At 41.2% G+C, this 14572-nt stretch overlaps 1 protein-coding gene and 1 long non-coding RNA gene across 10 annotated transcripts in view; one reads left to right on the top strand and one right to left on the bottom strand.

Moving 5' to 3' along the window:
- The window catches only part of LOC148044625 (uncharacterized), a 156944-nt gene that overhangs the window by 37032 nt on the left and 105340 nt on the right, over positions 1–14572 (top strand). The gene's annotated exons all lie outside the window — the stretch shown is intronic.
- The window catches only part of PTPRF (protein tyrosine phosphatase receptor type F), a 624376-nt gene continuing 612691 nt past the window's right edge, over positions 2888–14572 (bottom strand). For all 9 annotated transcript variants that reach the window (XM_087719818.1, XM_087719825.1, XM_087719822.1 and 6 more), the window contains 6 exons: positions 13462–13640; positions 11464–11590; positions 8128–8253; positions 7722–7876; positions 6938–7073; positions 2888–4455 (listed from right to left, as the gene is read on the bottom strand). In XM_087719818.1, coding sequence (XP_087575944.1) covers positions 4387–4455; positions 6938–7073; positions 7722–7876; positions 8128–8253; positions 11464–11590; positions 13462–13640 — 792 coding nt within the window. In that variant the 3' untranslated portion in view covers positions 2888–4386. The remainder of the gene's footprint in view (positions 4456–6937; positions 7074–7721; positions 7877–8127; positions 8254–11463; positions 11591–13461; positions 13641–14572) is intronic.

Raw genomic sequence — 14572 nt, forward strand, 5'->3', positions numbered from 1 at the left:
CATCGACCATGGTATCCTTCTGTGACGACTGCGGGAGGTGGGAGTGGGAGGCACCGTGTTGCGGTGGTTCTCCTCCTACCTCTCGGACAGGTCGCAGTCGGTGTTAGTGGGGGGGCAGAGATCGTCCCCTAGGCCCCTAACTTATGGGGTGCCTCAGGGCTCGGTCTTATCCCCCCTACTATTCAACATCTACATGAAACCGCTGGGAGAGATCATCCGCAGGCACGGGATCAGATACCATCAATATGCGGACGATACTCAATTGTATCTGTCCGCCCCGTGCCAACTCAATGAAGCGGCAGACGTGATGAACCGAGGCCTTGAAGCCGTTATGGACTGGATGAGGGTTAACAAGCTTGTGCTCAACCCAGAAAAGACCGAGTGGCTGTTGTGTTTCCCTCCCAAAGATTCCACCAATATTCCATCTCTCAGGCTGGGGGGTCAAATTCTATACCCCTCAGAGAGGGTTCGCAACTTGGGAGTCCTCCTGGATCCACAGCTATCGTTTGACCACCACTTGACGGCTGTGACCAGGGGGGCATTCGCCCAGGTTCGCCTGGTGCGCCAGTTGCGACCCTACCTGAATCGGGAGGCTCTCACAACAGTCACTCGGGCCCTTGTGACCTCTAGGCTGGAATACTGCAATGTGCTCTACATGGGGCTGCCCTTGAAGAGCATCCGGCGACTTCAGCTAGTGCAGAATGCGGCCGCGCGAGTGATTGTGGGTGCACCTCGGTTCACCCACATAACACCTATCCTCCGCGAGCTGCGCTGGCTACCTGTCGATCTCCGGATGCGCTTCAAGGTGTTACTAGTCACCCATAAAGCCCTACATGGTAGTGGATCTGGATACTTGAGAGACCACCTTCTGCCAATTAACTCCCTGCGACCAATAAGATCACATAGATTAGGCCTCCTCCGTATTCCATCGGCCAGCCAATGCCGGCTGGCAACTACAAGGAGGAGGGCCTTCTCAGTAGTAGCCCCGACCCTTTGGAACGAGCTCCCCGTGGAGATTCGTACCCTCTCCACCGTCCAGGCCTTCCGCACAGCCCTTAAGAACTGGCTAGCCCGTCAGGCCTGGGGATAAGGATAGCCGCCCCTCCCGAATGATGAATGTATGTTGCTTACTATTTTATTATATGTCTCTATGTCAATGTCTGTATTCCCCCTCCCTGATTTTATGTGAGCCGCCCTGAGTCCCCTCAGGGAAAAGGGCGGCCTACAAATATTAATAAAATCTCTAAAATCTCTAAAAATCTGATGCTTATTTTGTGAATAGAAAACTTTCTCATCTTTCCCTCATCATTCTCCATTTCTCTTTCACTCTGCTCTGCCACCTTAGCTCTATGTTTATGCAGTGCCTGACTTTGTCTGATGAAGGGGATTATGATTCACAAATAGTTTTGTGAAAATGTTGCTAGCCTTCAAGATGCTAGAAGACTGGTTGCCATTATAACTGATTAAAGCCAGTTGAAATAATATTTTTAGTTTTAATCACTTTACTCAGAACCCTGGGAAAATATAAAAGCGGGATACAACTAAATAAAAATATAAACTGAACAAGAAAAACAATGGTGAAAGAAATATGGCTATTTTTTGCAAAAAGTCTGATCACAGTGAACTGGATCTGTTAAGGTAGTTTACTAGAAAGGAAGTTAGGAAATATTGCTGATATACGTTTAGGACACAAAGCTGCTTGAAAAATCAAATTCTGAAAAGAATTAAGTTTCCTCCCTTTGGTTTAAAGAAACCATTCATATATATGCTGTTTTAAAGGATACAGCTTCTCAGAATTATTTACAAAACAGCAAATCAAAACAAAACTTCAAACTCAGATCAAAATCATTTAGACCAGGCATCCTTTTTGTCCTTCTGAGTGGGTGGAGGCAACAATTTCAGCCCCACCCACTTTTGGTAGGTGACACTTGAGAAGCTGTGTAAAGTCGTGTGTGGTCTTTGAACCAAGATAAATGGTAGATTCTAGTATATTAAAGATAGAGGCCTTGAAGAGAGATCAAAAGCAGTGTCAGTAGTGCTTCCCTGGGAAGCAAATTCTAAAGGAGGAATGCAGCTCACCCTTTACAGAGCAGATGGTATTTCCGATGGTAATTTGATTCCTAGGTGTTTTGTAATTTTGAAAGTTAAACCTAACCCTGGGATTCAGGAGCCTCTAATCTTTATAACTTTATTCTAGATTTGGGGAGTAGGGGGAGAGGGTTAATCATGGATATACCAGGATCAGAAAAATAAATTCTGTAAATGCTTAGTATCTAAACAATATAGATTTATTTCATAAATTTCAGGATTATGAGTTCTGATTGAAGTTGGCACTAGTAATTATGAATGCTAATGGAGAAGAAAATGTATTTAAAGTATATCTGCCTGCTAAAGCAAATCTAGGGCAACTACATAAATATAACAATAAGGAAATTAAGTACTTAACTACTCAAGTCTCAAAATCATTAAGTAGCTTTTTTAGAAATCTTGCAAGCATAACAAATCTGTTTCAAATCAGTATTTTTGCAATATCGGTGGATTCTTGTAGTATTTGAATGTCCCAACTCTTCTTTATTCAGCTCTCTTAGATTGGGTTTTATTGAAAATGTCCCTCAATTGTGCATAGATTCTGTGCATATGTACTGATTAACAACCTAGTGGTAGGTTAATAGATATGTAAAGGATTTTGCCTAGGAGAGACAAAGGTTTTTTTTTTCTGGGAACAGCCCAATCAATGAGTGCTTCCCTTCTTTTTTGTTCCTAGTCCTCTTTATACTGTAAGAACAGGTCCAATTAATTCTTCCACAACTACAGTTTTTGAGAGTTTCTTCCTGAGTGTTTTATCTTTTTTACTTATTTCCAAATAAAAGACAGCGTAACAAATATGTAGGAAACCTGATTATTCAAATTTATTAACATCAAGAATTATGCAATGATGCTGTAGAACTTTATTAACAAATAGAAAACAGACTGTATACAACAGTGACCCCTACAGCACTATGCTATCACAAGGTAAAAATGAATGTTCTCTCCAACATCACCACCCAGGATTGTTGATTTCAATGCAGTTTGGATACATTGGATAATACAGTTAGAGACCTTTCCACCACCTTTATTTTTAGAGCTATGCACCTGGGAGAAGGCTGTAATCTTCCTGCCTTTAGTGCAAGTGTAAGTTAATAAAGAGGAATAATATATAATACCATTAAATTAATTCCAGTAGTCTTGCCACATTGGTTAATTAAACCATCTTTATATAATTGAAAATAACAGCATTCTAATGACTTTTAAATGTTTACAGGATAGCAAGATTTAGACCCAAACCCAGCCTCTTAAGAAGTGATTTCCTTACTTGAAAACCCCCAATCCTTCTCCCCCTCCTATAGCCAAGGCACCCCCATTCGGGAGCTGTTTGTGCAGGAAGGCTGGCCTTCCAGAGTTGTGCTCTTTTACCTTGGAAAATACTCTGATACACTTTGTTGGCCACATTTTCTACGTAACCACACGTTAGGATGCTATTGGCACAAAAAGGACTAAATAAAGGGATGTTATGGTGAGGTCCCTTTTTAGAACTTGACTGTGTGGCAACAATGCCACATTTCCTCCCATTTCAACAAGACAAGCTCTGAGGGCAGTGGGTCTCTCTTTCCATTAGAAAGTTTACATGGAATCTGTTGAAATATATGAGGTCACTGGACACATGTCAATAGGATCAAGCATCTGATCTGACTACTAGAGCCCCATCTGACAGACAAGCCTATGGGAAAAAAAGACTTTGGAATTAGGTTGGCTCCAACTCTGTGGAAATGAATATTCTACAAAGGACTGAAGAGGGAGTTGGAGGATCCCAGAGCTATGAGCCAGGTGCTAATGTTAACCTGGGAGTGCCCGAAAATGGGCAGCACCACTATGGTTGAGACAACATAAAGGGGGGGAGAGGGGGAAAGCAAAGGAAAATTCAAACCCCACCACCTCTATTCTCCTGTTTTGCCTGAGCAAAACATTAAGATTTGCAAAATAATTTTTAAAAAAAGAAAAGATATAAAAGGCTAGTTAACTATTTTACATATATAAAAAATTCTGTCCCTTCCACCTAGTGACCCTCACCATGAAATGTTATTGGGGTGGTGGAGGGAGGAGAAGGAGGAGGATAAGGAGTGTAGGTATTAACGTAAATCCATCTGGTGCTTGGAAATGTGAGAAGATGGTCCCATTTTTAGCATGGTGGCAATGTACCTAAATACTGTGGTCAAAACTGGTTGGTCATGGGGAGGCTGTTGCCGCAACAGCAGCATCTGCACAGAAGGATTAACAAATGGGCGGCTGGCTGGGAAGAACCCGTCTCTGCACTTAGACATTCCTGCTGCAACTTGTCGAAAGCACTAGTTACGTTGCATAGTGATCAAAGCTGCCAAGATACTCCAGAGCAGCCCGATAACACAGCTGATACTGGTCCTGGAAAAGGGAGAAAAATAAAAATCAGTGCCAAGTTGTAAAGGTAGCTGTCAACTGTTCTATTACATCATAGTTCAGAAATTGAGAATAGAAGGTCTTGCTCTGCACTTCAACCTGATACAATTGTGTCCATTTCTGGACTGGGGGATCTTGCTCACAGTCACCTATGCCTTGATCACCTTTCATTTGGATTACTGCAATGTGCTTACATGGGGCTGGTCTTGAAGACCACCCAGAAGCTGCAACTAGTCCAGAATGAAGTGCAATTTGGGATATTCTGTAGTTCATTCAAGTAACATCATTGTTGTGTGAGCTGCACAGGTTTCCAGTTGCTTTCTGGGTAGAAGTCAAGATGCTGTTTATCATCTTTCAAGCCCTACATGGCACAGGTAGAATTGTTTCTACCTAAGTGTACCTGCCCACCATACTACATTAGGATGGGTGGTGCTCCATGTCTCATTCCTTAAATGTTGCTATTTGATGGACCTTGGAGGCATACCTCTTTGGGGGCCATCCTAATCCTTTGGAACAACCTCCCACTGGAGATTGAGAAAGACCCCCTAATCTTTTAGCCTTCAGAAGATGGTAAAGATCTGCCTCTTCACCCAAACATTGGGCCAGGATGAGAAGGTTGAGCTTAAAAATGTTTGGTCTTGTGCCTGGGGGAAATTATGTTTTAACTAAGTTCTATGGATTTCTATAAGTCACCTAGTCATTGGATGAGACATTTGGCCTTATAAGCCTGTAACTAACTAACTAACTAACTAACTAACTAACTAACTAACTAACTAACTAGCTAGCTAGCTAGCTAGCTAGCTAACTAACTAACTAACTAACACACAGAGGAGATAACTAATACCAAGCTGATGCTAGATCTTATACCAAATGAAATGAAATATCAGATTCATCTTTTTATATATCACACCTCAAAGTGCCAAGCAATAAGACTATGGTGGGAGCTAATTCCCAGTAGAATCTGTAGGTTTAATGGCAAACAACTGGTTGCTTTGATTATACAGAAAACTCAATTATGCAGAATTTGGGGCTGCGTTTACACTTAACCACCTCACATTAAAATTTGTTTACTACTAAATTATAGTACTTGTTTTGGTATGCATTTGTTATAGGTATAAAATACAGACTGAAAGATATATTCTCTCCCATCCAACCCACTGAAAAGGAAATATTGTCTTGACAGACAATATCAAGAGTAGCAGTTGGGAATAAGGTGTGTAGATCAGAAGCAAACTGTCTTACAAAAACAGTTTAGTCTTTCTGGACTAAATACTGGATTGCTGTTGTCATGTAAAGAGGCAAAACACTTGAGTGGTTTCTGGGGCTTCAGCTGTCCTTTAGGTCTGGCAGGCTGATTGGATATCATTAAATTATTCACAATGCAATGGTATTCACATTGCCTTTCTAGATGAATTTACAGAGGGCTGGTTGATCCCTTGTAAATATCTGCTGGAGTGGTTTTTTAAAAATTTTGTTTGTATCTCTTGTTCCAGCTTTTGCAGATTATGAAGTCAGTTTGGGATTTGTGAATGCTTCAAAAAGGACTTGGAAAGAATGGTGATTCTTTAAAGAATGAATTCATTGTTGATTAACCTCTTAACAACAGCAACATCTTTTCCCAGTCTTGTGCAGAATATGAAGAAACTTACTGTTACTGATAATGCTCCTGCATCATGTGATCCCTGAAAACCTGGAGTATTTTATTATTTATTTAAACTTAAATCCAACCCTAGTGGACTTTGGGTAGCATATTGCCCTCTAACTATTACATAATTGTAGATTTAGAATGATAGGAACTATTCCTTACCTGACTGAAAAATAACTGCATTATTAATTGCAATTAAATTTGAAATTACTAAAATCAAATTATATATTTCTCTTATTTTCCAGTGTATTATTCAAACACCAGTTGGCAGGTCTTCAGCCAGAAAATGGTGGGGACTATTTCTGTTTTTTGTAATAGTTCACACAGGGTTCCAGTAACTTTCTTCTATCCAGCACCTGAATAACTGGCCAAAACAGCTGCTTTCTCTCATTGTAACTCTTATATGCTTAAAAAATAGACTACAAAAGTTTTATTGAAACATTTTTTAAACTAACCTTACTAACCTTCTAAATCTCATGGTTCATATAACGCTATATATATCATCATGGAAACAAAAACAAGACCAATAGTTGTCAATTAGAAGATAAGTTAAACTACAGCTGTCAAACTCCTGGCCCATGGGATGGATGCGTCACGTGTTGGCCACGCCCTCGCCCATTTTAATGAAGGGGAAAAAAGTCCCGATATGTCATGTGACACTGCTGTGACATGAGTTTGACACCCCTGAGTTAGATTATCCTATTTTCAGAATTAGCTTTCTCATACTGGAAGGCAGAGCTTCACTCCACTTTCATCTAATGAATGTTCAAGTTTCACCCTCCTCCATTATAAGGCAGGAAATAGCATGGCAAGTAGCTTTACCTCTGTCTGCACCATGGCTGGTCGCTGTGTTCTCAGGGTCTTCACTGTCTGGAACATATCAACTACACCTTCATAGCGCATACGCTCCAGTACAATACTCAATGTGATGAACACCCCTGTACGTCCGACCCCCGCACTATGTACAAGGAAAAGAGTAAATGAGTAACAATCCCAGCTTGGATTGCGTCCAAGCAATTGACACCCCAGAAGCTCACAACTTCACACAAAAACCTGCTGTATTCTAACTGCCATGCTACACTTTTATGCTTAAAACAACAATTTTCTTGGCTTCATTCTTAAAATGCTTCTGTGTACAAAACAGTGAAGGGACACGGTGGCTCAGTGCTAAGATGCTGAGCTGGTCGATCAGAAAAGCCGGCAGTTTGGCGATTTGAATCCCCAGTGCTGTGTAACGGAGTGAGCTCCCGTTACTTGTCCCAGCTTCTGCCAACCTCGCAGTTCGAAAGCACATAAAAATGCAAGTAGAAAAATAAGAACCACCTCTGGTGGGAAAGTAAAAGCATTCCGTGTGCCTTCAGCATTTAGTTATGCCACCCACATGACCATGGAGACGTCTTCGGATAGCACTGGCTCTTCGGCTTTGAAACGGAGATGAGCACTGCCCCTTGGAGTCGGGAACGACTACCAGATATGTGTGAGGGGAACCTTTTCCTTTCAGAACAGTGACATCAGAAGCTCTCTAGCTTTCCTGGCAACCTAATTCACCTCACCATTAGCCTATCCCTAAATGAGCTTTCAGAAATAGCTCAATGCCCAAACTCACCTGCAGTGTACTGTGATGGGCCCATCCTGGCCAAACTGCTCCTTAGTTTTATGTACTTGGCCAATGAAGTCAATAAAGCCTTCACCTGTTTTTGGTACTCCCTGCTCCGGCCAATCAGTGAACTGGAATTGCCGGATAGTTCTTGATTGCCCATCCTAGTTGTGGAAAAGAGAGTAAAGTCATTGTACCTTGCTTTCATCTTAAAGTGTTGCTTGTTAGTTCCTGGGAAGATTAAGGGGAGTAAGTTAAATCTGAGCATATTAGCTACAGTATTTTATTCCAAAATGTCACTGGCTGTTAGGACAATAAAGCAATGCCTGATGATAAATGCCCTTCTGTACCAGGGAATTGCAGTTACTGATAGAAACAACATTGAATAATTCAGAATATGCTGTGTAACACTCACTCTAGCATCAGTGACTTTAAACTCACGAAGGATATATTGAGGCATGTTATATTCAGCCATGGGATCCACTACAAAATACTGGTACCGAGCAGAGCGTTCTGCTGGCCAGTACTGGTGGCATTTTTCCTGAAAAGCAAAAAAGAAAAAAAAAAGAAAAAATTCACTGTTGGCAAACAATATAGTAGTACTTGCACAAAAGCTATCATATTCAAAAGTGATAGTATGAGACTTTTCTTAATAAATGACGCCTCTCTTCTGGCTGGAAATGACTGATGAGCTTCACCTTGAATAGCTCTTTTCTTCTCCATCCCCACAACACTTTCCAATAAGCAATCAGGTTGTACTCTCATTTATCTTCCCAGTTCAACATTTGATAGGCTTTATTGCTTCAACGGAACCTTCTCATTGTGTGGTCATCAATAGTGTCAGAAAGGGTATTTTTAGGCTTTAAAACTTGCCATAATTGATACAGAGAAAAATCACATAAAATTTTTACATTTAAAAATTCAGATGTCTCATATGCCTCAGGTATTAATGGATCATCCCTGACCACAAAATTCTATGAATAAGACCTACAATGAACAAAATAGCTTGAAGTTTAACTCTCAAATCTGTATCTCCCTCCTGTTATTTCTATTCACGTTGACACCAGTATTTTGCCTTAAATTCTCACGTTCTCTATTGCAATACTTTTATTTTTCTATATTTTCAAGAAACATGACTGTCATACCCACTTGCTCAAATAAATTCTAAATAAATGTCACACTGATAGTCATTAATTGCAGGGAAATGTTCATGGTTTTTTTTTTTGTTGTTGTTACAAAATGTACCACTGAAGTCATTTCTTCCATATGGCTGATGTCAATGTGCTGACTGGCATACCAGCAATATTTTCTTGACTTTAATCTGCCACAATCTTTGGTTTGACTTTTCCTGCCAGTAACTGTATGACCTTATTTAGAATTGTTTTCCAAGATAGTGCTATGTATATATTTCTTTGGTTGTGACTTTTTTTAGATACTCCTAATCCACAACATCAAATTCAACCGTCATATCTACAGTTTTAAGGAAGTTTTCAGGTTTTGGCACATCAAGCTATACTGAAGAACCACCCAAAAGCTAGGGTTGGCCAACATTCTTACAATAATGGTAAGCCTTTTCAGAACGTTTTGGCAGGAATGAGACTGATTCAATCTTCTCTTGGTGCTGTTCATCTGTGGTGGCCTTTAATCTTGGTCAATCTCTTCCCACTTATGGGACATTAATGATTTTGTGCCTTCCTAAGTGGCAGATTTTTGCAGTGCTTTATTTCTCTACGACTCAGTGTAGCTTGAATTTTAGAAGAGTTTACCATAAAAGCAACATGCAAGCCATGGTTTTTCCACTTTGTAATCCATGCGGGATTTCATGCCAATAATGTGTTAGGTGAAAAACTTCTGAATTCATTGTGGTTGGGAGCTTATTGTGATCCATATAGTACAAGGAAGTTCTCCAAACCACTGAATCAACAGTCCTGGAGTAAGAGTACTGAAGAGCAACTTAAAAAGCAGTGTTTGCAACTTAACATTTTTCTCTGATTAATCCTTTTTTCAGTAATGTGCATGGCTATATCTATTTGAGATGGAGGCACTGACAGAGTAGTAGCTGCTAAATCAAGAGTATCCTGATTAACTAGAAGATCAGGCATTGCCTTACTTCTTTGTATGTCTGAGAAGAACTCCTTCCTGCTTAAATATAAAAGTCTCCTCTACTTGTTTGCTTTTTCTGAATGCTGCCCCAAAGGGTTATTGCCTTTCACTTATGATATAGGATATAGCCACTTTTCTCTGCCAGCTTTGGAGGCTCGCAATGCTCAATTTAATGAGACAAATACACAGAATGGTAGCAGAGGCTGACAAGAGAAGATACCATCATCCTAAGGGCCTAAGTGGTTCCTAGTATTATTTTGTCTTTTGTTTGTGATCAAGTTGACTGTCTGTTTTCTTCAAGTGGATTTGGAGAAGTAGAAGTTCTACAAGAGGATCCCTCACAAAGTGGTGTTAAATCAATCCAGGCACTTGGAGAAAATGTTAGATAAGTGCTAGAGGCTTTCCCCTACCTCCTCTTTCCCCAGCAGCTCCTAATGCTTACTACTATTTCCTCTCACCACCTCCTCCGCCTATCTACCAGTTTATGCTCCTTCAGTAACTATGTATCAACAATAGGCACAATTTTATTTACTTGGTTGGTTTTATTTACTTTACACAATAGTAAGGTTTCCCTTCTCCAAGATCTAGTACTTGAGGCAATTCTCATAAGGTGAGGCCAGCCCTGACAAATGCAGGCTGAGAGCTTGCTCAGATGATTTCAGGGGACAGATCTTTTGGCCACTCAAGACATGGGTGGGAATCCAGAAGAAACTATCAGCTACAAAGGCTTTGTGTTACATTCTCTACCTTCTATTGATTCACCTGTTCTAATGAGGGAAAGCATGTTTGGCTGAATTATCTGTCCATGAGTCCACCAGGACTGGAAGGCAGGGGTATGTTGTGGGTCCCATTTATTAGAGATGTATATCTGGTGGGACTATGAAAAAGGGCCTTCTCAGTGGTGGCTCCTTTCCTATGGAACATAATTCCAATGGAGGTACGATTGGCCCTCATCTTGTTGCTTTTTCAAAAGGCCTCTGAAGATGTGGTTTTATCACTAGGCTCTTGAATAGAGATGGAGCCGATCAAGTGGTTTGTTTGTGTTCCTGCTGCCATGGAGGATGAGTTGGGTTTTATATTGCGGATTTTTAATGTTACAAGCGACCCAGAGTCCCCTGTGTGTAAGTTGGGAAGCCATAAAAAATTGTTAAATAAATAATAAGTAAATAAATGTCTTTATGGAAGATCAGGTTTTGCAGTAGAAATCTCCCCCTAGAACAGTGATGATGAATCTTTTTGGCACCGAGTGCCGAAAAGGGAGTGCGCGTCTGTGCACGCTTGTCTGGGCTGCAACCCGGAAGAGGAGCTGCTCAGGGGGCATGCATGCACCGGAAAATGAACTTCTGGTTTCCAGTGCGCGCATGCACACTGGCCAGCTAGTCTTCCGGTTACTGCCACACATGCGTGCGTGACAATCAGCTGGCCAGTACACATTCTCACACTGGAAAATAGAAGACCAGCTCTTCTAGTTTCCTGCACTACCACACACACAAAGGCCAGCTGATTGTCGTGCGCACATGCATGACAGAAACCCAGAAGAGGAACGGGCGGTGCCATGCGTGCCAGGCAACATGGCTCCATGTGCCACTTTGGGCACGCATACCACAGGTTCGCCATCACGGGCCTAGAACATAGGATGCTTACTAACCCGCCCCATTTCTCGCAGTTTTGTCAACATCACTACAATGGTGGAGTTGTGTTCCCACAGCATTCTCCAGAAATCCTCTGTAGTCTCAGCCAAAGGTCCCTGTGTGGCGATGTAAGCCTTCTGTTGTCTGCAAGATATCAAAGGGTTCAGATTAGTGACTAACTCTGGCACTTCCGGCATGGGAAGGAGACTGTAACATACATCTGGGTCAGATTTGGACAGTCTTTGACAGTTTCTTAAATATTTTAGGGCATATGTAGTAATTATTTTCATTGCTTCAAAACGGCAGGAAACCTGTACTACTATTTTGGTGAAATCTTGCTGCCAAAATTTTAGTCACATAGTTGGAGATCTAACACCCCAAAATCTAGGTTCAGAAAAACTAGAAATCACTGAACATCTGCATGCATAGGGAATCTAAGTCTTGTGAAGTCAGGGATAGAGATCTAAATTCCATAGTGACATTAAGAAAGAATGCAAATCCAGCCAAATCTATAACTGAGACTGTGATACCTTTATTTTACCACTATGGGGCACTACAGTTCCTTGTATATATAACCTTAAGCGCCTCACTCATTTAATCTCTCCAGTGGTGCTAAAATTAATGAATCTGGTATAGGATAGCTGTAATGATGCAGGACAGAGATGCAAGCTGCTCCATGGTGGATTTATAAGACATCATAAAAGGTGAGAGCACAGTGAGGGTGAGGGGAGAAGGAACAAATAAAAATGCAGCTTCAGTAGCACCTTGGGCCAGTTGATCCCTTTTGATAAGGTGGAGAATTATTGCTCACTTCAAATAGAAGGATGAGAAGAGATAAATGGGAGCCCTCAGGGACAGTTTAGGTAAGACATGAAATGCTATCTCCTCCAGTTTGGCAGGCACTCAATAGTCCTCTCTCAATAGTAGCATTTCTGTTTTAGCACTATATACGTGAAAGTGTATCACACTACCTATAGCTGATTTATTGGTGAGAGGGGGGCATATAAACTTAATAAATAAATAAAAAATAAAATGGCATCTCATAGGGTTAATGGCAGGATATGAAGCTGAGTCATCATCAGTAACACTTCTGCTTTTCTAGCTTTAGCACAGCTCGGAGATTTGCTGAAGTTCTTCACTTTTGTGGGATGAAAACTTCTTTCATGTTCCTAGCTCTCTGCCCATTATGTCCTTTTTAAAGTCATCCTTCATATTGCCAATTCGTTTCTGCTTTTGCAGCCCATAAGATATCGGTGGTGGTGGTGGTGAGTGGGGGGGGGGGAGATAATAAAATAAAGGTCAGCGCTTCCCCTCACGCAGAAATGATTATCTCATGAAATATCTCTGAATCCACTACTGTAGGTAGCAATAGCAATAGCAGCTAGACTTATATACTGCTTCATAGGGCTTTCAGCCCTCTCTAAGCAGTTTACAGAGTCAGCATATTGCCCCCAACAACAATCCGGGTCCTCATTTTACCCACCTCGGAAGGATGGAAGGCTGAGTCAACCCTGAGCCGGTGAGATTTGAACAGCCGAACTGCAGAACTGCAGTCAGCTGAAGTAGCCTGCAGTGCTGCATTTAACCACTGCACCACCTCGGTTCTGCAGCCTGGTTTTTTCCCCCTTGGGCCACATGTTCTGCATCAAACCTTTCAAGTGATAGGAAGGGGCTTGTCTGCTTGTACTGCAGTGCTGGAAGGAGATCTGACAAATAAGATGTGCATGTGTTGGCGAATGAATTATACAGCAAGGTGCCTACAGTGGGTTGACTGCAGGGAAACTAAAAACGCTGAAACCAGTATCTCTCAGTTAACTAGATAATAAAGCTTGAAATGAAAAGGTAGGAAGAGGAAAACCACTAAGAAAAAATAGCTTAATATAGGTGCCGTGAACCTGACTGATTACGCATGCTCTTCCCGTCTCAGCATTGCTTAACTAAAGTGTCCAAATTAAAGGAGCAGGAATGAACATCACAAAAGAGAGTCGGACTTTGAATAAGATGGCATACTTTACCTGTAACCATCTACAAAGCTAGCATTGATATAATCTGAGCCTTCAACACCCCGGATTGGCTGCAGGCAAACCCGTGTCAATTCATAGGGCATGATATTCACTAGGCGGTTTTTGAATTTGTTGCATGGAAGATTGGCACTGATGAATCGTGAGGTATGTGCTTTGGAATTGGCAAGGAGCTGTAAAGAGAAGTGACAAATTGGCAGGAGAGATCGGACGCAACACTCCAGGAGCAGCAGGTCCCTCAACATCAGGTACAATTTTTCACACTTAATACAGAAAAAAAGATTACCTGAAGAGATGATAGAACTTGTTTAGGTAAGAAGTCACTATCATGCATTCCAGCAGGGAGAATATTCTTGCTCATATTGGAAAGAATCTAAGAATTTGTTGCTGAGCCGCTGTGTCATTAAGACTGGAAAGCACAACCATTGCATTCCCACTTTATATTTTTAGATGAGCATCTCAACACATCTTGCTCATCTAAAAATTCATGAAAACAGGCCCCAATTTGATCTACATACTTATCAGCACTGCACAATATTGTTATTCGGCAATATGGTCTGATACTGATTGTGCAATGCCCTCCAAACAGCCCAAAGCCACCTCCTTATTTTTACCGGTTTCTCAATCCTTACATTAAACAGGTACAGGAAGATCTATGAATATCCACATGCCTGGCTGCTCCTGCTCTGAGTTCTGTGGAAATTTTATTTGCCAGAAAACTACTCATGTGCTCCATCACAAAGGAAATGCCTGGAAAGCAGGCATGAGAAATTGTATTGCTTTTCATCTAGGGCAAAGTCAAACTGAGATTTTTGGATTAGATTTTAGAAGCATTTTCCTCCATCCTTCCGTGATTTTTGAGCCTAAGACCAAGTCACTTTTAGAGGTAGGGGTGGTATTTGTATTGTATCCCTGGCAGTTGTTGAAATCTACTGGCCCTGGCTTTATGTTCCTGCTCTTATCACTGCTAACTGTTAATAGCAGGAGTCACTTAGAAATGGTAGGCTGACATTAAGATCAATTCTTATCATAACAGAAAATGGTATAAAAATGAGTATTGGTAGCTCTCTTGCCTTAGCAGCAATGTTTGTATTCTCTCTCTCTC

This window comes from Thamnophis sirtalis, unplaced genomic scaffold, assembly GCF_051295495.1.
Source record: "Thamnophis sirtalis isolate CommonGarterSnake01/CBP01778 unplaced genomic scaffold, rThaSir2_p1.2 scaffold_7, whole genome shotgun sequence".
NCBI lineage: Eukaryota > Metazoa > Chordata > Lepidosauria > Squamata > Natricidae > Thamnophis > Thamnophis sirtalis.